This window comes from Danio rerio, chromosome 21, assembly GCF_052040795.2.
Source record: "Danio rerio strain M-AB ecotype USA chromosome 21, GRCz13ab, whole genome shotgun sequence".
In the NCBI taxonomy this organism is placed as follows: domain Eukaryota; kingdom Metazoa; phylum Chordata; class Actinopteri; order Cypriniformes; family Danionidae; genus Danio; species Danio rerio.
In genome coordinates this window covers 33,404,791-33,431,148 of record NC_141041.1, presented here as the reverse complement: position 1 = coordinate 33,431,148, position 26,358 = coordinate 33,404,791, and the positions used below count along the sequence as shown (strand labels likewise).

The 26,358-nt window shown below is 40.2% G+C and overlaps 3 protein-coding genes across 10 annotated transcripts in view; all 3 read left to right on the top strand.

Annotated features, from left to right (window-relative positions):
- timd4 (T cell immunoglobulin and mucin domain containing 4) overlaps positions 1 to 26,358 on the top strand; it is a 1,098,921-nt gene that overhangs the window by 701,780 nt on the left and 370,783 nt on the right. The window lies entirely within an intron of this gene.
- Positions 1 to 26,358, top strand: part of LOC147838879 (putative E3 ubiquitin-protein ligase HECTD4) — a 41,018-nt gene that overhangs the window by 7,447 nt on the left and 7,213 nt on the right. For 2 of the 5 annotated variants that reach the window (XM_087301688.1, XM_087301689.1), the window contains 4 exons: positions 6,436 to 6,641; positions 7,801 to 7,980; positions 10,919 to 11,022; positions 19,034 to 19,157. In XM_087301688.1, coding sequence (XP_087157814.1) covers positions 6,470 to 6,641; positions 7,801 to 7,980; positions 10,919 to 10,929 — 363 coding nt within the window. In that variant the 5' untranslated portion in view covers positions 6,436 to 6,469 and the 3' untranslated portion in view covers positions 10,930 to 11,022; positions 19,034 to 19,157. Of the gene's footprint in view, positions 1 to 6,435; positions 6,642 to 7,800; positions 7,981 to 10,918; positions 11,100 to 11,179; positions 11,349 to 19,033; positions 19,158 to 20,742; positions 20,826 to 26,358 lie in introns of those variants that run through there. The other 3 variants (XM_087301686.1, XM_087301690.1, XM_087301687.1) reach the window with 3 other exon arrangements.
- LOC110437816 (uncharacterized) lies at positions 12,533 to 15,133 on the top strand. Of its 4 annotated transcripts, none has more exons than XM_087301624.1 (3): positions 12,570 to 14,572; positions 14,621 to 14,807; positions 14,996 to 15,133. In XM_087301624.1, exons 1-2 carry the CDS (start codon positions 13,874 to 13,876, stop codon positions 14,786 to 14,788), a joined length of 867 nt encoding a protein of 288 aa, XP_087157750.1. In that variant the 5' UTR covers positions 12,570 to 13,873; the 3' UTR covers positions 14,789 to 14,807; positions 14,996 to 15,133. The 4 variants fall into 4 exon arrangements, with proteins under 4 accessions (XP_087157752.1, XP_087157750.1, XP_087157751.1 ...); XM_087301625.1 differs by having other exon boundaries at positions 12,638 to 14,569; XM_087301626.1 differs by lacking the exon at positions 14,996 to 15,133 and having other exon boundaries at positions 12,533 to 14,549; positions 14,602 to 14,807.

The following is a 26,358-nucleotide window of genomic DNA, read 5'->3' as shown; positions in this document are numbered from 1 at the left end:
TTTCCTCAAGCATTGGCAGTTTGGTTCTAATCTGCCGTCCAGTCATTAATTGTGCAGGGCTAAGTCCAGTTGCAACGACCGGAGTCGCACGGTAACACATCAATGCCAGGTGAGGATCAGGTTGGCAGAGAATCCGTTTTGCAGTTTGAACTGCTCTCTCTGCAGCCCCGTTGGCTTGGGGAAAATGAGGACTTGAAGTTGTATGATGGAAATCATAGTGTGTACAAAACTGTCTAAATTCAGCTGAGGCAAACTGTGGGCCATTGTCAGATACAAGCTCCCTGGGAATACCCCATCTCACAAACATGCACTTCAGTCTGCTGATAACATTAAAGCTGGATAGTGTTTGCAGGTGAGCTATTTCAATGTCACGTGAGTGGTAGTCTACAACTACTAAGTAAGTTTTCCCATTCAACTCGCATAAATCTGCAGCAATCTTACACCAGGGACCAGGGGTTCTTTTCTTTGTGTAGGTTTATGAGTCCTACAAAATGTGCACCCTGAAACAATCCTGTTGATGTCATTGCCAAGTCCTGGCCACCAAACTGACATCTTTGCCCTCTGGCGACACTTTGCGAGCCCCTGATGTCCTTCATGAATTCGGCTTAACACTTCCTCCCTCATCAACACAGGAACGACAATTCTGTCCTCATACAAGACTAACCCATTGACAAAAGACAATGAAGCCCTGGCTGTATGATAATGACTCAAGGGGAAGGGTATGTGCTTTGGCCAACCCATGCTGAGAAAACCTATCACTGCCTGGAGATCTGCATCTAACTCTGTAGCCTTCCTAATGGAATCGAGCTTGGATTGTGACACCTCTTTAGATGCAACAACTGCTTCAACATATGCCTTCACCTCATCTTCCATCTCTGAGTGGAAGTGCCCACTCAAAGGTTTCCGAGAAAGCATGTCCGCCACCACCAAACATTTACCTGGAACATGGACTGCCTTTGCATTGAAGCGCATTAATCGCATTAGCAAACGCTGACATATTAACGGAGCACGATCAATATCATACGAATTTATTAGTGGAACTAGCGGTTTATGATCTGTCTGCAGGCAAAATTCTTCCAATCCTTGAAGGTAACGAGCAAAACGCTCGCAGGCCCACACTCCCGCCAAGCACTCCTTTTCAATTTGTGAGTACCTGCGCTCTGCTTCAGTCAAAGATCTCGAGCAGAATGCGACTGCTCGCGTCACATTACCATGAACTTGAAGCAGAGCAGCTCCCAACCCAAAACTGCTCGCATCAGCATTAACCATTGTGGGTTTTTCAGGGTCATAATAAGCCAGAGTAGGAGCTGTGGCCAACATGGATTTTACCTTACTCAGAGCCTGCTCCTGGACCTCGGACCAAATCCAGACTGCATCTTTCTTCAGCAGAGCTGTAACTGGTTACAGCACTGTTGAAAGCCCTGGCACAAATTTGCCTAAATAATTGATCATTCCTAAAATTTGCCTTAGCTCAGTCACATTAGTGGGACTAGGCATCTCAGTAATCGCTGTTACCATGGTTGCGTCCGGCTTGATACCATTCTGACTGATGGTGTGCCCAAAATACCGTAGCTCAGGTTTGTTGAAGTGACATTTATCACGATTTAATTTCAGACCTGACTCTCTGATAGTTTTCAAAACAGCCCCAAGATTCTCGTCATGCTCATTTTGATCTTTACCCCAGACTAGTATGTCATCCATGACAACTACCGTGCCTTTGTGTCCAATTAGGAGTTTGCTCATTTCCCTTTGGAAAATCTCAGGGGCCGAAGTGACCCCAAACGGCAATCTATTAAAACAAAACCGCCCTACTGGGGTTATGAATGTAGTCAAATTTACGCAGTTTGGGTCTAAAGGAATTTGCCAAAACCCTGAGGATGCGACTAGTGTGGAAAAGACACACGCACCTGAGAGCTTGGGGGCTATATCCTCCAACGTTGGGAGAATGTAACGCTCACGCTTTACAGCCTGATTGAGCCGTTTCAGGTCTACACAAATCCTAACTGAACCATTCTTTTTCACTACGGGCACCATTGGGGCACACCATTTGGTCGGTTCAGTCACTTCGGAAATTATACCCAAGGACTGCATACGTTCGAGCTCTTTTTCCACTTTAGGCAATAGGGGAAAGGGAATTCTTCGAGGGGTGGACAGACTATAGGAAGTAGCATCTGACTTTAGCTCAATTTTTACAGGTTCACAATTAAGCAAGCCAATGTCTCCATAGACATCACTGTGGTCTGCAATTTCATCCACTCTCTGTACTAGATCCATCTCACAGGCAGTGCTACGACTAAGCAAATTGTTGGCAAATGGCCCATCAATTACAAAAACCCAAAATTCAAAATTTTTCCCTTTTCTTTCAGTGTTTGCTAGAAATTTCCCCATGCAATTCACTTTTCCTCCTGGGCTTCTCACATTTATACTTGTTTTAACCAGCGGGGGGCGCTCTTGTAAGCTTTCAAACACTGAGCGTGACATGATGCTGATGTCGGCTCCGGTATCAATTTTGAATTGGACCGACCTGCCTTGAATAGGCAAAGTAACACACCACCTGTCTTCTGCAGCTGACTCATTCATTACAGAGCCCAGGAAAAATAAATCGCCAGTTTCACTATCACACACTACAAGCTCTTTGACATTTTTAGTTTTACATGCAATTGCAAAATGTCCCAGCTTATTGCATCTTCTACACCTCTTGTTTCGTGCAGGGCAATTATTCTCATTGTGTGTGTGATTACAGCGTGTGCAGTCCACAATCTGTTTTCTCTCTCCACCTTTTTCCTTTTTCGGTGGCCCCGAAAAACGCTTTGAACTTTTGTAATGTCCATGCTGTACGGCGCTCACATCAGCGGCTGTTCCACCGCTCACATTTTGCGTCTTAATAAGCTCCGACTGCCGGGCGATCTGGACCGCTTTATCCAACGTTAGTTCGGGTTCCATTTGTAACTTCTGAGAAACGTCATGATCTGCAATCCCTATGACAACTCTGTCCCGTATTTGTTCAACTTTGCTCGCGCCAAACTCGCAGTATTCAGCCAGTTCATAAAGACACCTGACAAAAGCTTCAACAGTCTCTCCCGATCTCTGTGTGCGCTGATGAAAACAGGCTCTCTCATGAATAACATTCCTCCTGGGCACAAAATGTTCATCAAATTTGCCGACTACAGTCTCGTAATTGTTTGCGTCTGAAGCTTCGGCAAACGTGAACGATCCGAATATCGTTTCGGCATCCCTGCCCATTGCATACAACAGAGAGTTAACTTGTACTTCACCGTCTTCCTTGTTCAGTTTTGTCGCGATGCGGAACCGGGAGAACCGCTGGATCCACGCGGGCCAGGTTGCAGGCTGCGCGAAATCAAAGGCTTCTGGTGGGTTGAACTTGGACATTGTCAGTTCCAAAACTGGGTGAGCTTGCTCGTGGGTATAACGTACGATTCTGACACCATGTCATGAGAGTAAACTCTTCATTCGTTTCACAGATTACTTTTTATTAAACAGACACGCATGTACCACGCACTTCCTATAAACTCTGTCATTCACTTTCCGGGTTAACCCCTTTGACCCCCACGGGGTGGGGTTACACCAAACAGGTACAATATGATTGGTTAACATAATAAACTGGTTTCCCACATATTGTGCACATACAAAAACTAAAACTAACTGAAACTGTATTGTGTACTTACAAAAACTAAAACTAACGAACTGTATTGTGTACATACATAACTAACTTAAACTAACTAGAATTATAGCAAAAAACTTCTTCATTTTCGTATTCGTAAATGTATTTAATAAATAATCTTACTGTAAGCATTTTAGAAGTAAATATAATCCGCGCTGCAGGTATTTGTGTTTGACCCTTTTGGACCTCAGAGTCTCCTTCCGCCATTGGGCAGATCGAGCCGGTTCTCCTCGAGTCATCTTCTCTGTTGCTCCCGCGACAAAAACAAGTGGACATGACAGCAGCACGGTGATAGCATTAAATACAGAGACTTAAAATTATTACTTTAACACATTTGTGCCCAATAATGGGTTGTATTTCTGTAGCGCAATCGCGAACGAATCTTTGTAACCGAATCTTCTTAGTGAACCGGTTGAACAAGTTCACCAAATCGAACTGAATCATTTTAAACGATTCGCGTCTCCAGTAAGCATTCACCCAGTTCTTACGTAATAACTAGCCTAATACCCCCTCTGACTCTTAGATAATCCAATATATAAGCTGCATCCCAAATGGCACACTATACACTATGCACTCATGCACTATGTACTTATGCACTTACACACTCAACAGGATAGTACATGTATGTAGTGTTGTCCCAAATGGCACACTAATGTTTTTTTACTAAGCGGAAATTCAAACCGTTTCCCTGATGATGTTTGACTGTTGCCAAATCAGTGAAATAAACGACTGAATTATCAAGTAATACCTGCCGTGAGTATTGCCGCATTTACCATCCGGAGGCGATATAATCACTCTCGTAGGAGAATTTTGCTTTCACCATCCAAAATAAATAAAGTTATTCAACATGTGCGTCCGATCGCTCCGCCCCTTCCGCTACGTAAGCAAACCTGCGGTCGTTGAGTGCGTGAAGTGTCCATCATTACACACTTAATTTTAGCGGCTGAATGAGTGCATCATCCGGGTAATTAAAGTGCACTTATTATTTTTAGAGTTTTCAGTGTGAACACACTGCTTACACTATTTATACTACAAAATGGCGTAAAATAGTGCATAAGTATGCGATTTGGGACGCAGCTATACTCTCAAGCAGTTATTAGAACAGTAACGTTACATTGAGAGTTGGTGAACCGATAATACTGCGCATGCGTGATTCAGTGAACCAAACACAAACGGTACAGCCTGCTGTATGACTGAACTGAACTTAAAACAACTGCAGCGCGGGTGAACCGAGGGCTAAAATGAGAGGATCTGGAGAAAAAACTTAAATTTATTTCATAACAGACAATCGTAATGAAATTTAAATAAGTGAAGCATGATTCAGTTGGGTTTACAGTTAGTAAAACTTTATTGTAAGACATTTTTCAGATCATGATGATGTTTTAACTGACTGAAATTACTATTGCCGACTACATAATGTTGAGTCCTAACATCTGCGTTAGAAATCTGAATTTCCCATCACCAGGCCCGGATTAATAAATCAGAGGCCCCTGGGCACAATGTCTTGTAGGGCCCCTATAACCGCACCCCATAGTTTAATTAAAAATAATATTGATATAATATTTGTTAAATAAAATTAATCTATAATGTATTGCCCACATTTGTTTAAATAGATGATATACAGTACATATATTTGTAGTCTACAGAGATTTAACTTATTTTTAAAGCATTTAAGCACACTTTAAATTTTTTTTTAATACAAATAAGGGAAGCTAATAGATTTTAATATACTTGTTCAAGTTCACTGAAGCAGCACTAAAATTTATATTTAAGGGTATTTTTAATGTATAACTTCTACAAACTTATAATGCATATGATTTGGATAACACCTCTCCAATCCAGTTCTAGGAATCAGAGTCCTCAGTAATACACACACTTCATTATTCATTATTCCTACTTGTCTTCCTCGTGATGGAGAGTATGTGCCCATAATGCCCATTGGTTAATCCGGCCCTGCCCATCACTACGTCTAACCTCACAAGCAGCCTTGCACACACATTGTATTTAGGGCTGCTTTCTTGTGGGCTGTTGTATTTGAATTTGAGGATGGGTAGATGGTTGTGGTAGATGATAGTGTTCATGTGTCCTCTGAATACATGTTTCAAAAAATGTATGACTGCGTTTTTAATTATAAAATATTTATCCTGTTGATTTTCAATCTTGTACCTAACAAATATCCTCATTTAGAAAAAAAACCTAAAACTAATACTGAAACTAATAAAAACTAAACTAAAACTAAGACATTTTAAAATATAGAAACTAATAAAAACTAGTAAATCTGCCTCTAAAACTAATAAAAACTAACTGAATTTGAAAACAAAAAGTCAAAACGAAATAGAAACTAAAACTAAAGAAAAATCCAAAACTATTATAACCTTGCCACATACAACTTGATCTTCCATTGTTTATTAAATTTGATAAAAAGTGTGCAACATCTTCACGCTAGAAAGCATGTTTTATGTGGTAATGTAACTGATATGATATGATATGCTGCAACGGCGACCTTTGACGTTTTCACCACCTTCGGTGTGAATGCACAGTTATAGGAATGAATGTGATGTTCAATATGAGAAAGGTAAGAATGATCACTATGGCCATTACAGTAGTTTCAGTGTTAAGAACATTTTGTGTTCAAATATTCATTTATTCATTCATTTCTGCTTAGTCCCTTTATTAATCTGGGGTCGCCACAGCGGAATGAACCGCCTGTACAAATATTTGATAATGCTAATTAAATTTTTTCTCTCTCTTAGTTCCTCTCTGTTCAAAGCTCCATGGACTCGAGTGATGGTGTATGGATTCAGTCATAAAGTGCAGCGTAATGGCCAGCTGAACCTGATGGGGGCCGTGTGTTTCCCGCTGGACGCCTCTCTGTCCAACACCGGCCTCACTTCTCCACCCACAGCCAACCAGTATCCTAGCATCATCATCCCCACCGACAAAGTGCACAACAAATTGGGCACGTCACAATCTCTTACATACAGTGGGGGAAAGAAGTATTGAACACGTCACCATTTTTCTCAGAAATCATATTTCTAACGGTGCTGGAGACTTGAAATGTTCACTGCATGTCGGTAAGAACTAAAGAAATCCATATATACAAAGAAAATAAAAACAATTTGTTGTTGATTAATTGATGTGCAATAAAATGAAATAATGCAGGGAAAAATAATCGAACACATGAAGAAATGGGGTGTAGAAAGACTTGGAAAGCCCAGACAGCAGCTGAAATCTCTCAGTAGTTCTTTAGCAACCCTCTGCCCTTCCTCAGTGTAAATGAACATCAGCTGCTTCAGTCCAACATCTACATTAGCAGGAGGATAAAGATAAAACCAGGGTGGACATTTCAGCAAGACAGTGATCCAAAACACAGCCAAGGAGACTCTTAAATGCTTTCAGAGAAAGAAAACCAAGCTGTAGAATGGCCCAGCCAATCACCTGAACTGAATTCAATAGAAAACACAAAATAAAGCTCAGATTTAATAGACGAGACCCACAGAAGCACTAAAATTTTGAATCTCTGTTGAAGTCTATCAGAAACTCACACTTGAGCAACGCATGAGGCTTCAGTCTCCATGTGAGAGGCGTCTTTAAGCTGCGATCACCAAAAAATCCTTTTATATAAAGTATTAAATACGTTGGGCGAGGCAGTCACAGCAAGAAGGTCGCTGGTTCGAACCTCGGCTCAGTTGGCGTTTCTGTATGGAGTTTGCATGTTCCAAATGCAAACTTGCTGAATAAGTTGGCGGTTCATTTCGCTGTGGCGACCCCGGATTAATAAAGGGACTAAGCCGACAAGAAAATGAATGAATTAAATACGTTTCAACAGTTCAGTACTTTCTCCTTGTGTCATTTCATTGTTATTACACAAAACTCATATTTTTTGGTTTTGTTTTATGTTTATGTTTGTATTGTTTGGGTTTTTATCAAAATCTGGTTCAATTCTATGTCAGCAGCTCTTATAGTAAAACATGGCGTGTTTAATACTTATTTTCCCCACTGTACATTTATTTTATTTTAACAGTGATCTGCATTATTTTGCATTCTCTCAGTGAACAATCAGATTCATTAAGACCATTCCTGCTGACTTTAGCTCATATCTATATTTCTGTCCACAGGCGTGTCTCCCCCTCCTGGTGCAGTGCTGGTGTTGCACTCGTTGCTTCTTGAGTTTCCATTGGCGATGGCCTTCGCTGAACAGCTGCTAACCTACAGTTTAGGAGAAACAATAGAGCGCTCTGAGGATGAGCTGGACACGGTGCCCACTTCTGTGCTCATTCAGGTCGTGGAGCTGCTAGGTGAGATATGCTTATTTAATTTGCTCTGAGTTTATACAACCAGGGGTGTATAAACTCAATCCTGGATGGCCGGTGTCCTGCAGAGTTTAGCTCCAACCCCAATTAGATACACCTAAACAAGTTAATCACGCTCTAACTAGCATTCTAGAAACTTCCTTGCAGGTGTGTTGAAGCAAGTTGGAGCTAAACCCTAGACATTATATGTTGCATTCAACACATTGCTGTTTTGTTTGTTTCAACAGTTTGTTTTCCTTTTTTTTTAAGTCTTGAAGTGTCTTAAATGTGCTTTTATAGTGTTGTCACGATACTGGAATTCGGTACCAATCGATACTGAAGTTTTAAAAACAACCCAGGCTCATTCTGAAAGCGTAGTCCCATGGACGTTTTTGGAGACCGCAAAATACGTCCCGGGAGGTACTTATTCATGCATTTTTGGTGTTCGAAAATCCACAAGAGGCCGCTGTGTACGCTTTTTTAGATCTCAAATTTCTCGAGTAAGTTCTCCCGCTAGTGCCGTTTGCGCCCGCTGTCCACGCGTACACCCACTGGAAGCCGCTTTCGACCGACCCACCCTCCTTCTTCCCTAAACCCAACCAATTTTATCGATTGAACCGCCCACTCACTTTCCTAAACCCAACCAATGATTTTCAAAAGCCGTCCAGAAAAAGAAAAGCCCTCGTCTGATTTTTACCATGTTTTTGGATTTTACCACATTCTTACCCTGTTATTCACTCATTCATTTTATTTTTTGGATTCTGTTTTTGTCTTACCTGATTTCTGGAACCGCTCCTCCCTGGATTTGAATCCCGCCGTCCTTGTCCTCGTCTGGCGTCTCAAGTTCGTTGATGTACACGACGAGCTAACTGGACAAACTGGTTGCGGTGGGAAAGCCTTCCACAGTTAGCGTTCGTTTAAAAAAAATTTAATGCAGCCATACCATACGTACCTCCGGCTACATAATTCGCGGTCTCCAGAAACGTCCACGGGACTATGTTTTCAGAACGAGCCTGTGATGCTGTTTAAAAACCTCCATTTCACGCTAACATTTGAGCGCCATTGAGCGTGTTCTTAAACAGCGATGATTTTGTGTTCACATGCTCAACAGAAATGACTGCAATTGGTCGTGAAGGTCGTTGGTTTATCGAACTCACTGCTATTTACTGAGTGTAACCACATATAAAGGAACACTGTTTTAAAGTCACATCCATCAGCTGATTTGGATATAAGCTGACATATGAGTGATCCGCTGATGAATCACGGCTTTAAAATGCTTCAGTGTAACACAGATAACATATACAGTTATTTTAAACACTTTCTATGGTGCTTTATGAAAATTCAAAGGGTTTTCTTTAAAATGATACTAAATTTTTGCATTTACACCTCTGCGTGTGGATTTTGGAAGCTTTTAAATTTGGGTAGGCAAAATCCAGGTGGAAATCCCAAAATAGCACTGGGGATTAAGAGGTTAATGAAATCTTATTGCTAAGTGTGACCGATTAAATATTTAAAGGTGCAGTATGTAGTTTTTACCACTAGAGGGCATGTATTCACAACAAACAAAGGTGTAGTCTGATGACTGTGTGACGGGTGCTTTCACACCTAGACTTTTGTTTCAGAACATGTCTCGTTTGCCCAGTTAGTGTGGTTTGTTTGGCATATGTGAATCCAGCAGTCGCGCTCGGATCCGTGCCAAAACAATCGGTCTGAGATCGCCTGAATGAGGTGGTCTCGACTCGATTTAATGAACTCTGGAGCGGATCTATTGTAGTAAGAAAGCGATACGATCCGAGCCCGGCTATACCACAGTGGATATGTAATAGGCATATACTCGGCTATATAAAGACAGAATTATGAGTAGGGGGGGAGGTCATTCCAGACATCCCAAGTCTCCCGCACAGTGGACCCTCCCAGTCCACAAATACGTTGCGCACCCTTCTCAACCCTCCACACCGAATCCCTCCTCGCTCTTTAGTCTTCATACACGTTGCGCGCACCCTGTCAAACACCACCAAACCCCCAGCCCCCCTGACAGCAGAGCAGGACTCTTCAAAATAAACCGTGAAACTGACCAATGTGAGGAGAGTTTACTCACACATGACTTGTTTTAGCTCTTTTGGTCCGTTCAGTAACTTTGCAGTGTGAAAGTGAACCGCACCAAGAACAAAGAGCAACAATGAAGCAACAAATGAATCTGTTCACAGGTGTGAAAGCACCCTGAGTGTGGAATCATGGGAGTTGTAGTCTTCATTATTCTACAGGACTTATGTTGATGAGTAAAGTTATTCAACACTATTAGTATTAACCATTCAGCACAGGAAAGCAGCAGAGCTTTTATTATGCCATAGTCCTACGCTTCTGGTTCTTTATCTTGTGATCACATGGAGAAGCAGCCCTTTTTTATCAGACTAAATACATGTTAAGCAGGTCGCACACCAGAAGCGCCACGCAGCGCCATGCATTTTAGAATTCTAAGCATAGGTTTCTATCAGGATACACACACCGGCGCCTCAAGTCGGCGCTTTTGGTGTGCGACCTGCTTTAGGCTTCTGTTATAATGCTGCTATGTGCAGTTGAATAAAACACACAACATATTAAAGCCTCGCTGCTGTTTCCCTGTTTTCTAGAAAACCAAAGCAGAAATGTGTGTGATGACATTAGCATGAACACACAGCACACATTACATCTATCTTAATGTCAAAATTCTACAAAAAAATTAGTTTGGATAATGTATGTACATAAGACAGCAAAATATATAACACTGTCCGAGTGGTTTTTGCATATTTTAATGAAAAATCATACATATTGTGCCTTTAAGTTCATACTAGCATTCCTAATCATATAAAAATGCAACTTTTCTTATGAAATGCTGTATATAATAGCAGTTTATGTGTGATTTTATCATGTACTGTAGATCATATGATAAATGTTGTTTCTCCAGAACTGTACTGAGTGAGAAAACAACCGTCCTCAAGCCAAAATCTCCAGAGAAGACCAAACCCGATGAAAAAGACCCTGAGAAATCTCCTGCCAAAAATCTTGAAGGTCATTAATTTTACTTTTCTGATTTCTGATTTTATGCGGAAATTATAAACACAAACCGCATATATGATCATCTAAACGTAAAAGACAGTAAAATACTGAAAATTCCTCATCCACCACTTGTTTAAGTTTTTTTCTTCTGTTCAGTCAGAATTATTAGCCCCCCTGTCTATTCTTTCCCCAATTTCTGTTTAACAGAGAGCAGATTTCTTCAACACATTTCTAAATATAATAGTTTTAATAACTCATTTCTAGTAGCTGATTTATTTTATCTTTGCCATGATGACAGTAAATAATATGTGACTAGATATTTAACAAGGCAGGTTAGGGTAATTAGGCAAGTTATTGTATAACGATGGTTTGTTCTGTAGACTATAAAAAATATATAGCTTAAAAGTGCTAATAATATTGATCTTAAAATGGTGTTTAAGAAAATTAAAAACTGATTTTCACCTGATCCTTTGATAGTCCTCTTTGGTGTATCTCTTGAACCTAATTTGACAGTGCGTGACAGCAAGGTTCTTGCCTTTACCACAATTCTAGCCAGACGTGCCATACTTTTAAAATGGAAACACACTTCTTCCCCTACACATGACAAGTGGATACAGGACATTTTTTACTGTATCAGACTTGGAATGCTGAGATGCTCATTGCTCACTCTCTGGCTCAATAGATTCCTTTTATAAGATTTGTAATTCCTTTCTTGACTACATCAAAGGCCTGCCTATTACACCTGGTGCTGGCAACCTGTAACATTAACCATTTTATTAGAAAGTTTTAATTAATTTTATTATTATCATTTTTTGTATTTATTTAAATGCATTATTATTATTTTAATTATTATTATTTATCCCATCTGTATCCAGTTACTCTGATGTCATGTTCTAATGTATTTAATTTTCTTTTTTTTTGGTATTTATGTATTAATTTATTTGTTGAGTTAATGAACGAGAGGTTAGGGGGTGGGATTAATAATGGACAATACATTACTGTTTACCTCTCAATATTTAATTTTTATTGTCATGCAAAAGACCAATAAAAAAACTGAAATAACTAAAAAAAAGCTTTTATTCTAGCCAAAATAAAAACAAATAAGACTTTCTTCAGAAGAACAAATATTATCAGACATACTGTGAAAATTTCCTTGCTCTGTTAAACATCATTTAGGAAATATTTAAAAAAGAAAACAATAAATAAAAGAGGGCTTATGATTCTGACTTCAACTGTATGTGTCCAATAAAAATTTTCAGGAAGTCTCTCAATATCTAAATATACACTCCACTGCAAAGGCTAATAAAAACGTGAATATGACTTAAAATTAGACATGATTGTTGTTACACATAACTGGGCACATAAAAACTGACATCTAAAGGTTGAACTGTGGTTTTGCAGGTGATTAAGTTTATTTCGAGCCTAAATTCATCAAATAATAATTAAGTACATAATAAAAATTATTATGTATAGATATGTAAATGTATTTAAGTTAATTATAATAATAATTAATAATTATATAAATATAAATAAATAAATAAATTATTTTGCTTATGCTTATACTTCTGCTGTATATATAGCCCCCCTTTGATTTATTTATAAATTTTTTTTAAGTATTTCCCAAACAATGTTTAACAGAGCAAGGACATTTTCACAGTATGCCTGATAATATTTTTTCTTCTGGATAAAGTCTTATTTGTTTTATTTCAGCTAGAATAAAAGCAGCTTTTAATTTTTTATTCACCATTTTAAGGTCAATTTTATTAGCCCCTTTAAGCAATATTTTATTTGATAGTCTACAGAACAAACCATCGTTATACAATAACTTGCCTAATTACCCTAACCTGCCTAGTTAACCTAATTAACCTAGTTAAGCCTTTAAATGTCACTTTAAGCTGTATAGAAGTGTCTTGAAGAATATCTAGTCAAATATTATTTACTGTCATCATGGCAAAGATAAAATAAATCAGTTATTAGAAATGAGTTATTAAATCTGTTATGATTAGAAATGTGTTGAAATAATTTTCTCTCCAATAAACAGAAATTGGGAAAAACAATAAACAGGGGGATTATTAATTCTGACATCAACTGTATACACATACATACATACATACATACATTATTTCTAAGTATATACAGAAGATTAATAAGGGATATGGTGTGAGAGGTGAATTTAGGAATTTTACACCCGTGAATATTATTATTTTATCAACTCTATTCAGTCAAATATAAATCACTCTTGCAGGTAGGTTTAGTTCTGTGACCGAATATCTTCAGATAAGAAACTGTTCCGCACTCAATCCTTCATTAAATAAACTGAAGCAGCTGAGGAGACAAAGGTTTCTGTTAAAAGCTTCTGTAAACCAACAGAAACGGGTTATTTTTCAATAGATGTATATGTTAAACCTTTAAAAATACCAACACACACACAGAGAAAGTCAATGTTTTCAGATTATTTTATTGGCTTGACAAATGTTCCATATGTATCTCCAAAGCATTTGTGATGTTTACATTAAATAGGACATATAAAAACAATTGACATAGTAGTGGTGGTTTTTCTAATAAATAATAATTAACAGCACATTAACAATCATCTGTAGGATAAAACAATAGTAATAAATAGTTTATCTAATAGTCAACAGATTAAGATTCATTTATAAACAATTTAGAATCCTGTTTGTGTGCGCACACACGCGCTCCCAGCTGATGGTTGCTTAGCAATGACAGTCATAGAATGTGTTCTATAGTAGTTCTATGTTAAAACAGCTCATCTCAGTTTGCCAGCATTCAGGACGGTGACTTGGTAAATCACACAGTTACTGTACGAATTGACAAATCTGTGATTGTGAAGGACTCGTTCGCTATGGATACTTACTATAAACAGTCTTCAGAAAACCCTCATCACGAGTGGTCATCGGTTGTTCTGACTTTGGACCCAGATGTGGACGAACAAGAACTGATTGAGTCAATGAAACAGTTCAGCCAAATCCACTCTTTGGATTTTTCTTTTGATGAAGACACTAATTGCAGACACATTTATGTGACTTTTGAGCATTCAGGACGGGACCAGCAACCAGATCCTGTGGTCCCCACGAGCCGCTTTATTGAGCTGAAGACACTGCTCGTGAGCAATCTGCACCCAATGGTCACCGAACAACAGCTTATTGAAAAGTTTGGTGCATTGGGGTCCATCTCGACTGTGCAAGTGTGCAGAAACAACATCATCTCTCCTGCTTATGCCTTTGTGACTTTCCATCATCGACGTGATGCAGTGCGAGCACAAAAAGCTCTGAACTTCACTGATTTACTGAATAAACCTCTGATCATCATGTGGGGCCCAGACAAGACAATTGAGGTCCTCTCAGATAATGACAGCAGCTCTCCAAGACAAACAGAGGAGAGAGAGACAGCTGGAGAAACAGAGGAGAGAAAGACCAGTGGAGAAACAGAGAGAGAGGCCGCTGGAGATACAGAGGAGAGAAAGACCAGTGGAGAAACAGAGAGAGAGGCCGCTGGAGATACAGAGGAGAGAAAGACCAGTGGAGAAACAGAGAGAGAGGCCGCTGGAGATACAGAGGAGAGAAAAACCAGTGGAGAAACAGAGAGAGAGGCTGCTGGTGAAACAAAGGAGAGAGCGAACAGCGAGTCTTCATGGGGAAGAAGGATCTCCAACAATGTGAAAAGTGCTGTGAAAGCTGCGGTGAGCAGTCCAGCAGCCTGGGTCGGAGTCGGCATAGGTGTCTGTGCTGCTTATGCCTACTTCAGGAGCAGGAGCTAGTGTGGACACATTCTAAAAGGTAATTTCATCTCATTTAAGTGACATGACATCTGACTGAGCTTAGTAACACTTCTGGAACATGCTGTATGTCACACACACATATGTATATATAGAATTCTCTGTGGGTCAGAGGTCATGTTAATTTATACTCAAATTCAGCTTCATTTAGACATCGACACTGATTTTCTTGACTCTGTTCTCTTCCAGACGAGAAGGCCTGCCTCACGATCTCCACTCATCATCCCCAGAGTGACCAATCACTGCTCCAGAAAGAACTTGATGTCCCCAGCAGGCCAAACACTTGCAATAAATGTGAATTGAATAAACTGTCTTGTGTGTGTCTCATTCAGCAGTAAAGCTCAGCCTTGCAATTTATATCCATCCAAGAGAAGCATAACAGCACTTTGTTCCAGACACAGAAGTAAACAATAGGATTTTTTTCACATCTATTGATGTGTTAGACAATAATTTACAGACCGTATGAGAAGGACTGCATCAAAGAACAATCAAATGTAGAATTGCAAATCATTATTTCATATATAATGTACAGTGGGTTCTAATAATGTCTGTACAGGAAGATATTCGGAAGAACGTTGGAAAAAAGCAGCTGTTGACTTCCATAGTATTTTTCGTTCCTACTATTGTGGGTTTTTTCTGTACCACTTTATTTTGATGGTTAGATCATCTTTATTTTGAGTATTAGTAGACTGTCTGCTTAATATCTGCTGATTCTGCTCCTTCAACAGACATTTAACTGACTATAAGAAACTTTTCAAGTGCATGTCAACTTACCCTAACCCCAACCCAACAGTCTAATGAAAATTAGTTGGCATGTACTGTAGATGCAATGTAACTTAAATTCAACAAACTGACCATCAAAATAAAGTTTGGCTGTTTTTCTTTTACAACATTCTTCAAAATATCTTCTTTTGTGTTCAACAGAAGAAAGAAATTCAAGGTTTGAGACCACTTGTGTGTGAGTGAATGATGAGTAAATTTTCATTTCTGTGTAAACTGTCCCTTAAACGCTGGCTTAAAATATGTGATTTGTTTAGGAAATGTGGTTAAACATGCATGTTTCAGTAAAAATGATTTTAAGTATATTGTATGATGTAGATATTGACTTGTTGCCACCTGTTGGCCTGAAGTGATAAGGTCTTAAAAGGGGGCCTATTATGCTAAATCACTTTTATAAGTGGTTTAAACAGTTGTGTGGCAGCAGTGTGTGAATAACCAATGTGCAAATTACAGGGGGTTTGGGGAGGGTTTGACCCCCTCCAATATTGCTTGATCCCCTCTGAAGGACTTTAAAACAAGATGTATGAGAGGTGGGTCAGCACGTTAATAGTAAGAAAATGCTTTCTCTGATCTATGTCCTTAATATTAATAATAAAAAAGTATAATGTAAATATAGATTTGAGCGGTTCATAGCATTATAAATGCATAATTGTGCCAATCAATGCTAGGAAAATATCATTCAACAGTCTGAAAATAGCAGCTCTTGAGGACCAATACCATCTAAAGTTTTCACAACACACATTTCTTGTAAAATACTGTAGGTGTCTATATCTGCATGTAGCCCAAAAAAAAAAAAAAAAATGGACACATAATTTGTATAGTTTGACCTACAGTAACCTCTAAAAGTCACTAAATATCCCTCAAAACACTGAAAACGTATGCATTTTAATAATAAATTAAATGTTATTTAAATACATTCTTACATTTAGTTTACTGAAGCATGTATTACCAAACTACTACCAAAAAATTTGGTACTACTACCCCCCACAGGTGCACATGCATTGATTTCCGACATGTTAAGTGGAAATGACTTGACAGTATATGGTAGTTCGTCATAAAAGCATGTTACTGTATACCACTGTAATCAGGCAATATATGAGTGATTAGGAAATAGCTTAAAACACTCTTGATAAAATCTTATTTGTCTTAGTTTAACTGGGAAATAGGTCAATAATATTAGCCCCCCTATAATAAATATATATTTTATTTCCTTTCATTTATATAGCATTTTACGGCAGCCATATTGCGCATCAGCTGATTGGGGGAGAGGAGACAGATTAATATTAAGATTAAGCCAATTATAATATGGGGATGGTTAGGAGGCCAAATTTAGCCAGGATGTCAGGGTGAAACCCAAACATTTTTTTAAATCCCCTGGGATTTTTAACGACCACAGAGGATCAGGACCTTATTTTAAAGAGCCCATATTATACATGAAATAGGGTCATATCTTGGTTGTAAGGGTCTCCAACAACAGTCTAATATGCATGCAAGGTCAAAAAACACTTTTATGGTCTTATAATCTGCATTTATTTTTACCTAAATATCCCAGCGACTCCCGTATGAATCGTCCAGTGATTCATTTGTTCCCAAACCCCTCCTTAGCGCGAAGCTAATCTGCGCTGATTGGACCAATGACACTCTGTCGCGATTGGTCGACTGCCTTCAGTCAGAGAGTGAAATGGGCAATAGCTAATCAGCAATATAAAAAGTAATCACAGTTCATACACGCTCGATAGTGTAGGCGTGGATTTTAGCTGCCATACACACACAAAAACACACACACACCTCCGGACGACAACGCTTCCGCCCGCACCCGCCAGGTTTTAGCCTGAGAACCCGCTCCATTTTCTGCCCGCCGTGCCCGATCCCGCTAGAGCGGGGGAGAACACAACCAAAAGTTACCCAGCTATACAGTCCAGATAGCCAAGATGTCTGTATAAACACACACACAGCACCAAGCACACAAAGCTCGCTCTCGCTCTCTCTCTCTCTCTCTCATACGCGCGCGTGCGCACTAACACACACACACAAGCACCAAGCAGACTCTCTCTTTCTCATTCGCATAGCAATATCCGTGATATTGCTAGACAGCCCGCTCCCGTCCTAAATTAAACCCGTTACCGACCGCTCCCGCGATTTATTTGGAAATTTATGCAGAAATGCAGAACTCTACCACGGAGCTCCATAAACAAAGCAGCACGCGTCGCGTTTTTAACGTGACTTTGCACGCGATAAGAGAATATAGCCAGTTAACTGGATACAGTACACGCGGTTACAAGTAACAAATCACAAATACAAATACATTTGCAAGCTAGAGTCAACGAGGCAACAACTTTAACCGCACGTACTTACACTTGAGAAATGAAAACCCATCCTGACGTCCATCAGTAAGTTACTCTTTACTGATCCTTCCTTTAACAAATGCAGATGAAGTATTCTTTGTAGCATGTAGTTTGCAGAAGTTTCCAGTAGTTTCCAACTGCTTGGTTATAATGCTGATGTTTCATCTTTGGGTAGAGACTCAATATAATATCCATCTGCAGTGTGACTTCAATCGACCGGCATGTTTGTGTTTGTGTTTGTGTGTGTCTGGGTTTCTGCGTCAGAGGGCGGGGCCTCAGGTTTGAAATCTCCCGGGTTTGCGCGTGCACATGAATAACTTGGTTTCATTCGTACGTCATGGCGAAACACCTAATGAATCGGTATCAAGGCGACTTGTTTGAAGCACTATGAGTCGACTCTTTTATAGATGAATCAACTGTTTTAAACACTGTATTCTTACAGATTTAAGCCTTAGCTGGATACTTCACTTCACTTAGAGCTGTGTTACACACTACATGGAGGGGAATTTTCAAAAACCCATAATATGGGCTCTTTAACATCTGAACAGTATAGAGACTCCGTTTCTATACTGGGGCGTTAGGACCCAAGCAGACCACAGGTTAAGCACCCCCTACTGTTCTCACTAACACTACTTCCAGCAGCAACCTAGCTTTTCTATGTGGTCTCCCATCCAGGTACTGACCGAGCACAGCCCTGCTTAGCTTCAGTGGGCGACTATGTGAGAGCTGCCGGCTAGCTAGCTTTTTGATTGGCTACAGAATTTTAAGTTCGTTATACAATGACTTGTCTAATTGACCTAATTAACCTAGTTAAGCCTTTAAATGTTGCTTTAAGCTGAATACTACTATCTAGATAAATAGCTTAGGAAATATTATCCTCCATCTCCATAGAATTATTAAATAATTATGTATAAGAGTTGATTTTGATAAATGATTTCACAGATAGGCAAATGATTTTGTATTTAGTTGTATATTCCTTAGTAAGAGTCTAAAAGTAAGTGATTGAAAATAAGGTCGGTGTGCGCACATCCTACGAAAACTTCAAGCAGGCGCTCGATCAAATGTGTGAATGATCTGCTTTTATCTCGATGTTTCTCAACAGTGCCAGAAGAGAAGTTTTTGACGCTGGAAGTTTTCCACAAGTTTACTCTAGACAGAGCCAAGCAGGACATCCGCAGTGTTTGGCGGGCGATCCTGGCCTGTGTATATGACCTACTCTTTGACAGGTTTGCAGGTTTTAAAATGATCTTTGGCTTCACCACATCAGCGCTCACATCACATATATCACAGAAAAAACAGGCAACACAAATACATTCAATATCATCACATAAACCACATTAAAAACTCAATTATTAATGAAATTCTAATGGCAGTCGGCACAAATGACATTTGATACACAGTTTTCTTTACTTGGATCTATATCATGGTTGCAGGTTTGTGCGCTCTTCCGGGGTGTCTGTTTGATCATGTGGGCTTGTTTTGTTTTTGTTGTCCACGTGTATTTGTTCTGGTCATGTGTTATGACCAAGCGGCAACCTCCCGCTCTCCCCCAGGAAGCCAATACGGAAGTAACTAAAACTGCAATTCATCCGAAATTCCGCTAGTCCTGGCCGCTCCTGGCTCCAAAACAGAGCAAATTTCAATTGAGCCCACTGTTAGAATGGCCAACTTTACAGCAGAAAAAAAGGTGTTTACAGCCTGGTACAAAAAAAGATTTTGGTTAATACAGCTAATATTACCCTTCATGACAACTGTGAGGGGGGTGAATTTTTTTTATAACTCATTCGTTTCCTTTATATTAAGTTATATTAAGTTTGCATAATTAAGGGCGTGGCCACTTGAGTGACAGTTAGGTCTCACTGGTCGCCGTCACGTCACCTCTGCAGATTAGCGACTGAACTCGACATATTATCGTATTTCTGTGTTGTTTTATGTGGCTTTACACAGTCAACTGCCGTTTGGACTTGTTTCCCACAATTATTAGATGGCATGGCATGCTGAGGGCACTTAATTGTGCTCACAAACCATTCACGTGGCCTCCGTTTCCCATGTGAGTAAAGTTATATACTTATATACCATCTCTGTACATGTATTTGTTTTATTTAAGATCATTTATCATTTATATTTATATTTAGAGCTGTAATGCACTCAAGAATCTGTCAGATTGATTAGCTGTAGGCTCTAGAACAGTCATCTGAAGCGTTGTCATACAGTGTTATGCTGGATTTTATCAATAGTCTTACAGTAACTAACACAGACTATATCTGAAGTGTTTGTAAGTAATTCACGTTTTCCTCCTGTTTAAAAACGTCATAAGAACAATGTTTAGTGGCTCAATGTATTACAGCAGTGTTTTTAAAAGTCTAAACACTTTATTGATATAGTGTACAACCAAGCACAAGTGGTCAGAATACAAACGAGTCACAAGTGATAAAGTATTAAGCGTTTCTCCCATAGTAAAGTTTGTCTGAACCAGGTCCAAGCTAAATGCTAGCAGGTGTCTGTAGCTCCGCTCACTCTCCGCCTCTTTGCCCTTGTTTGGTATCCCGCCGTGGGTGTGATGACGCGTGACCAAAATGGCGACGATTGGCCGCGCCTACTTATGGCTTCTTTTGCGCTCTTCAGAAACCTATGGGTGACGTCACGGATACTACGTCCATATATTTTACAGTCTATGGTTATGACGGCACTCAGCTAGTTTGATTAGCTCGTGAGCTGAGGCTCATTATCGTGCCTATATATGGGTGACATTTTCTGTGTTTCCTTGTCAGTTCGTTACGTGTGCTTATGTGTGCATTTGTCTGTGCTCAGGACCGTGAGGAGTTACCACTGGACCCTGTTTTTCTGCCTGATCCTGTCACAATTTAGCGTGATCAAAACAGAGAAACAAAAAGGTGCGGATCCAAGTGCAGATTATTTATTTACAGTGCAACAAACAAGGTGATCAGAATACAAAGTAACAAATAAACGACAAAACCAGAGACTAAATCAGACGAGGCTCAGGAATAACAAACTCAAACAACTAAACTTAACTAGAAAACAGACGAGACAAATAACACACAAACTAGACTAAGGCAAAATACAAGAACAAGATCAGAATAACAAACTCGGATTACTAGACTTACTGGATACTGGGACAAGGAAGACAAACGACGCGATAACAAACGGTGGAATGATGAAATATATAGTCCAGATAATTAACGGTAACACAGAACAGATGAGATGACAGGTCAGTGTATGTGTTCCGGTGTATGCGCGTGGTATGTATGGAATTGTAGTCTTTCTAGGACGCTGTAGTGCTTTCTGAGTCCTGATGCACTACAGCGCCCTCAGGTGGTCACTGACGGATGTGACAGATCCCTGCCCTGTTGTCTCCTAGTCCTAGCACCGCACTCACTCCTTGCATTTATTTTGACTGTGGCAAAAAAATATTATTTTTCACTCGCACTTGGATCCATCTGAACATTTATTTGACTGTGACAGTCTATTGACGAGTTCAGACTGCATGATTTTCCAACTAGTCGTGTCACAGATGTTTTCACACTGCATGACTATCTGGGCTAGCGTTTCGTCGCTGCTTTGTTTACACTGAAAGATGGTTCGGCGACATGGACATTCACATTGCATGACTTTACTATAGGGAGAATCACCGACAACTTCGTCCAAACTATGTCTCACAGCCAAAAACATGTAGTATAGCTTATCTTTTGTTATTAACTACATAATGAGAAAGAAGCCTTTAATGGGGTAGAACATGTACATGTTTGCTCACACGGTTGGTCCAACCTCCACTAGTTTTTCCTCCATTTTGTGGGTCCAAATAAACCGAAAAAGAGCGGGGTAACTTTTAACTTTTCCCCCAGCCTCCCACTGGCCTGCAGCAGGTATACACACACGCACACACAAGTGAATGCTGCTCTCTCATTGGCTGTAGGCGATCGCTGATGTTATTTTCAGTCAAAACTCAATTCACACGGCATGATTTGAATCGCCGACAGCTCCAGATATTTAGCACGCCAAATATCTCACAGGCATCGGCGACTCATCGGCGATTCTCTCAGATCGCGTCTTTGATCATTCATACTGTGTGATTGTCACTCACGTGCATGAGCAGCGATTTGCCTGTGATTTCAGGCATTTGTCGGCGATTTCTCAAAACCTGTCGGCGAGCCAAAATCGTGGCTAAATCACGCAGTCTGAACTAGGCATAAGACGCCTTTTTAATGGCAAAAGCCTAGATGCTATATTCAAGGGATGGCAACAATCTTCAAGAATGACGTGTGCTTTCTGTTTAATTCTCATTAAGTACATTTTATTTGGTTGTCTTTGTGCTTTACCTAAAATTGCACTGACAATTTTTACTACTCGGCACAGTTTTTGCTTTTCTTTAATTGGCAACAGGCCATACCATTCATTTTAGCTCAATGCTGTCATGAAATTTGCTGTGTTTTATGAAGACATTGGCATCTCATTACTACATTTACAATGGTGTCCATGTAAATGTACTCAGTAAAACTCAGATGATGTCGCGAGCTGTCAAAGACAGTGCATTCTGTCTTGTTTCCCCCTTAAACGCAACTTTTGTAAATCGTCTGCTTCACGTTGCTCTGTCAGAATCCTTTTGAAATATAGCCATGCTTTTGAACGCTTAGTTTAAGCAAATTTGATGAACGAGATCATGTGAATCTGAAGGGAGTCAGGGAGTCACTGTCCTGCGCGTGTTCTGTGTGTGTGTGTGTGTGCGCGCGTGCGTGTGTGCGTGCATTTCCTAGAAACAAGAACAAACGCCTAAACATCCGATGCCGTGGTCTGTATCCCTCAAAGTTGTTTAAATGTTTAGAGATGGTATGACCAAAGTCCCTGTAAGAAATAGTCTTTGGTGTGACACAACGCGTACCAGTGCATGCCTTTGATGTACCCGTTGATGCTTCTTACGTCCTTGTCGCAGCACCAGTGGCAACAAACTTAGGCACCGAAATTTATATGCTGATTCAGTGATCCTGCTTGTGAGAGACTGTTCTCACTCTCAGCTCACATCATTCAAAAGAAAAGGTCCACATTGTCCCCCGATAATGTCAACAGACTGGACTGTCTTAGCAACTGGCTAAATGTAGAGGAGGACTAAGCTAAATTGTTTCTACTTTATAATTAATGTTCTCAACTCACAGCAATCCAACTTTTCAATGAGTGCAATTGTTTGTATTCAATACTTTATTATTATTATAAATTTCCAAATTCCATATTTGCAATTCCTGTATTTTGGCATTATTTTGTAGTCCACTTAGAATCCAACATGGAAATCAATTTTTTCTTTATTGGCATTGATTGTTTTGAAATTCACATGGCACTAACAGGCCTATGTTTTTATTTCTGTTATAAATATGGCTGTCCAGCAGGATCTTGATGGTTTATTGTGGGTATGTTGTTTACATGAAGAAATCTGTGTTACAAGTTAAACAAAAATTCTAATAAATAATTATATTTTGAATTTAAATAGTTTTTTGTCTTGCGTTTACATAAAATCTACATTTAAATAGCCAAAATGACAAGTTTCAGTAAATGTGATTAATTGTGATTAATTCAATTCAATTCAATTCAGCTTTATTTGTATAGCGCTTTTACAATGTAGATTGTGTCAAAGCAGCTTCACATAAATGGTCATAGTAACTGGAACAGTGTAGTTCAGTTTTTAGTGTTTAAGTTCAGTTTAGTTCAGTTTAGCTCAGTTCAGTGTGATTTAATCATTACTGAGAGTTCAAACACTGAAGAGCAAATTCATCGATGCGTAGCTCTACCAATCCTGAACCATGCGAGCCAGTGGCGACAGCGGAGAGGGAAAAAAAACTTTACCTGATGGGAGTGAAGAAAAAAAACCTTGAGAGAACCAGACTCAGTTCGGCACGACCATTTTAATTTCTTCGCTGGCCAAAAGTCTTGTGCAGAGCTAATTGCAAAACAAAAAGTGTGTTTAATTAGTTAATTTTTTTAATTGATTGACAGCACTAATGTTTTTTAAAACTGGGAATGGTACTGTAAGAATTGAAATATTACAAATATTTTTGATGTCTTTGACAATTCAAAACATGAGCTGAAAACAGGGCCAATTGACCCCACAACTCACCAGGGGGGAATGCGGGAAAAACCAGTTCCTGCTGCATTTGCATCTGAGTCTGCTGAAATTCAGCTTCATCCCCCCAACTCACGCATATGGTCATTTTAATGTTTGAATGTTCTAGATTAACCGAACTGACTTTGACTATCATGTTTGATAGCATTTGAAATGTCTCAGTGCGATTGGTACAATGGTCTCATTCTCTCAGAAACAGACATAATCAACACAATAAATATATAACTTCAGGCATCTTTTGAACCACTGTGAAGGGTGTGACTTTTTCCTTTTGTTATAAACACACACCGCCTTCCTTGAGGGAATTCTTGGATTATTTAAGGTAAGGTCTGAGAAAGGCGCAGGGCGATTCTGCCTAACCAGATCAGCCCATAACATGGAGCCTGCTCCTAGTTATGTATATTTTTGAAGTCAGGTATGCATCTTTCATCTTGGATTTATCTTTGATAATTTGATGTTTTGTATTGATCATTTATGAATTGACTGATTGAATTGGCATAATACATTACCTGACTAATAAATTGTAATGTTTGACCATATTTTGCTCACTCTGTAATTATTAATTCAAGTAGATTACGCTGTATCCTTGTTTCCGCACGTCTTGCGTCAGGTCAGTAGACGGACTAAAATCCAATTGAGATGGAGCATTGGGCACACTAATTGTGTTTTAGGGATCCGGCTGACTCTTGATATTGATTCATGTGTACTTAGGTGGAAAGGGCGATAACTTCCGTCTAGGTCAACAAGGTGTTGCACGACTAACCTAGATTGGGTACCCGACCTTTGTTTGAAGGTAATATTATTCTAAATTAAGTTCATATGGGAAACCATGGGCTTGGTGAAAACGTTCGAGGTTACTAAAGTAACCCTTCGTTCCCCGAGGAGGGTAACGGAAGCACTATAAGTGGATTTGATTTGTAAAATCCACGCATTGGGAAGGATTCGGATCAGAAGCCGCTTGTCTGGAGAGTATTGAACGGGCCAATGAATGAAATTAATTGGCAGCGTAAGCTTGCGCAGGTGTGCGACATCTGCAATTATCTCAGCATATAAGCACACCTGAAGCCAGCAGACGCCATCCTTTTAAGCTGAAGAGACTTTCAAACAGCTAAGGGACAGTCATTATGGCGACGGAGTATAGTGCTTCCGTTCCCCTCCTCGGGGAACGAAGGGTTACTTTAGTAACCTCGAACGTTCCCCTTCTGGGGGAACTTCAGCACTATAAGTGGATTTGATTTGTAAAATCCACGCATTGGGAGCCCATTGAAAGCGCCATAATGACTGCACCTTACCAACACCCCCGATGAGGAGATAGTCAAGCAAGCGTGACGCACCCACATCATGGGGGGCGCGGTCCTCCAACGTGTCCCTGGCCCTAATTTATCCTACTTCAACAGAAGTTTTACGGATTTAGATATATTTTTTGGGAAGTCGTGAGCATCTAGATAATTCTAGGAAATACGACAGTACGTTGGGAAGCGTGCAATCCCGATAGGGAGGACGCTGCGGAGGCCATCCGTTACCCAAGGGGGGGATAGATGGCAGAATTACATATGGACTAGCCCTAAAAAGGGGGAGCAAAAGAGTGGTTAGCGGAGAGGGAAGACACGGGTCCGCCCAGGGGGGGGACTTAACCGTGGCGGAATAAGCATATGGGATCGCCTAGTGGGGATCACGCATAGCAGGCACCTATACTCAAAACGCGGGCTGACCAGCGGGCAGACCTACAACGTAGTGGGCCAGCAAGTGACTCCTCCGCTGAGTCAGTGCTGGGGGCCACGGAGGAATCTGCAGGGCTCACCTGACGGGGAACTTTACTGACAGATAGAAAAGGCGCACGTACCTCCGTGTTAGGGAGAATGGCGCAGCAAGCGTGTTTCAACACCCTACCGAGTTGTCTCCTCAATCACCAAAGGGTTACCTAATACCCTTGAGGAAACCGGCTCCACTCGCAGATTGTAAAACCTTGCAAATGTGTTGGGTGTCGCCCAGCCCGCAGCTCTACAGATGTCTGTTAGAGAGGCGCCGCGTGCACGCGCCCAAGAGGATGCAACGCTCCGAGTGGAGTGTGCACGAACTCCCGGGGGACACGGCTGACCTCGACTCGAATAAGCGAGTGAAATGGCATCCACAATCCAGTGGGATAATCTTTGTTTTGATACGGCACTTCCCTGCTGCCAACCGCCATAACAGACAAAGAGCTGCTCAGATGATCTAAAATTCTGAGTACGGTCCACATAAATGCGCAGAGCGCGAACTGGACAAAGTAAAGAAAGGGCTGGGTCTGCCTCCTCCGGGGG

Coding starts and splice junctions, on each gene's coding strand:
- LOC110437816 (XM_087301623.1), top strand. CDS start 13,874: ATGGATACTTACTATAAACAGTCTTCAGAAAACCCTCATCACGAGTGG.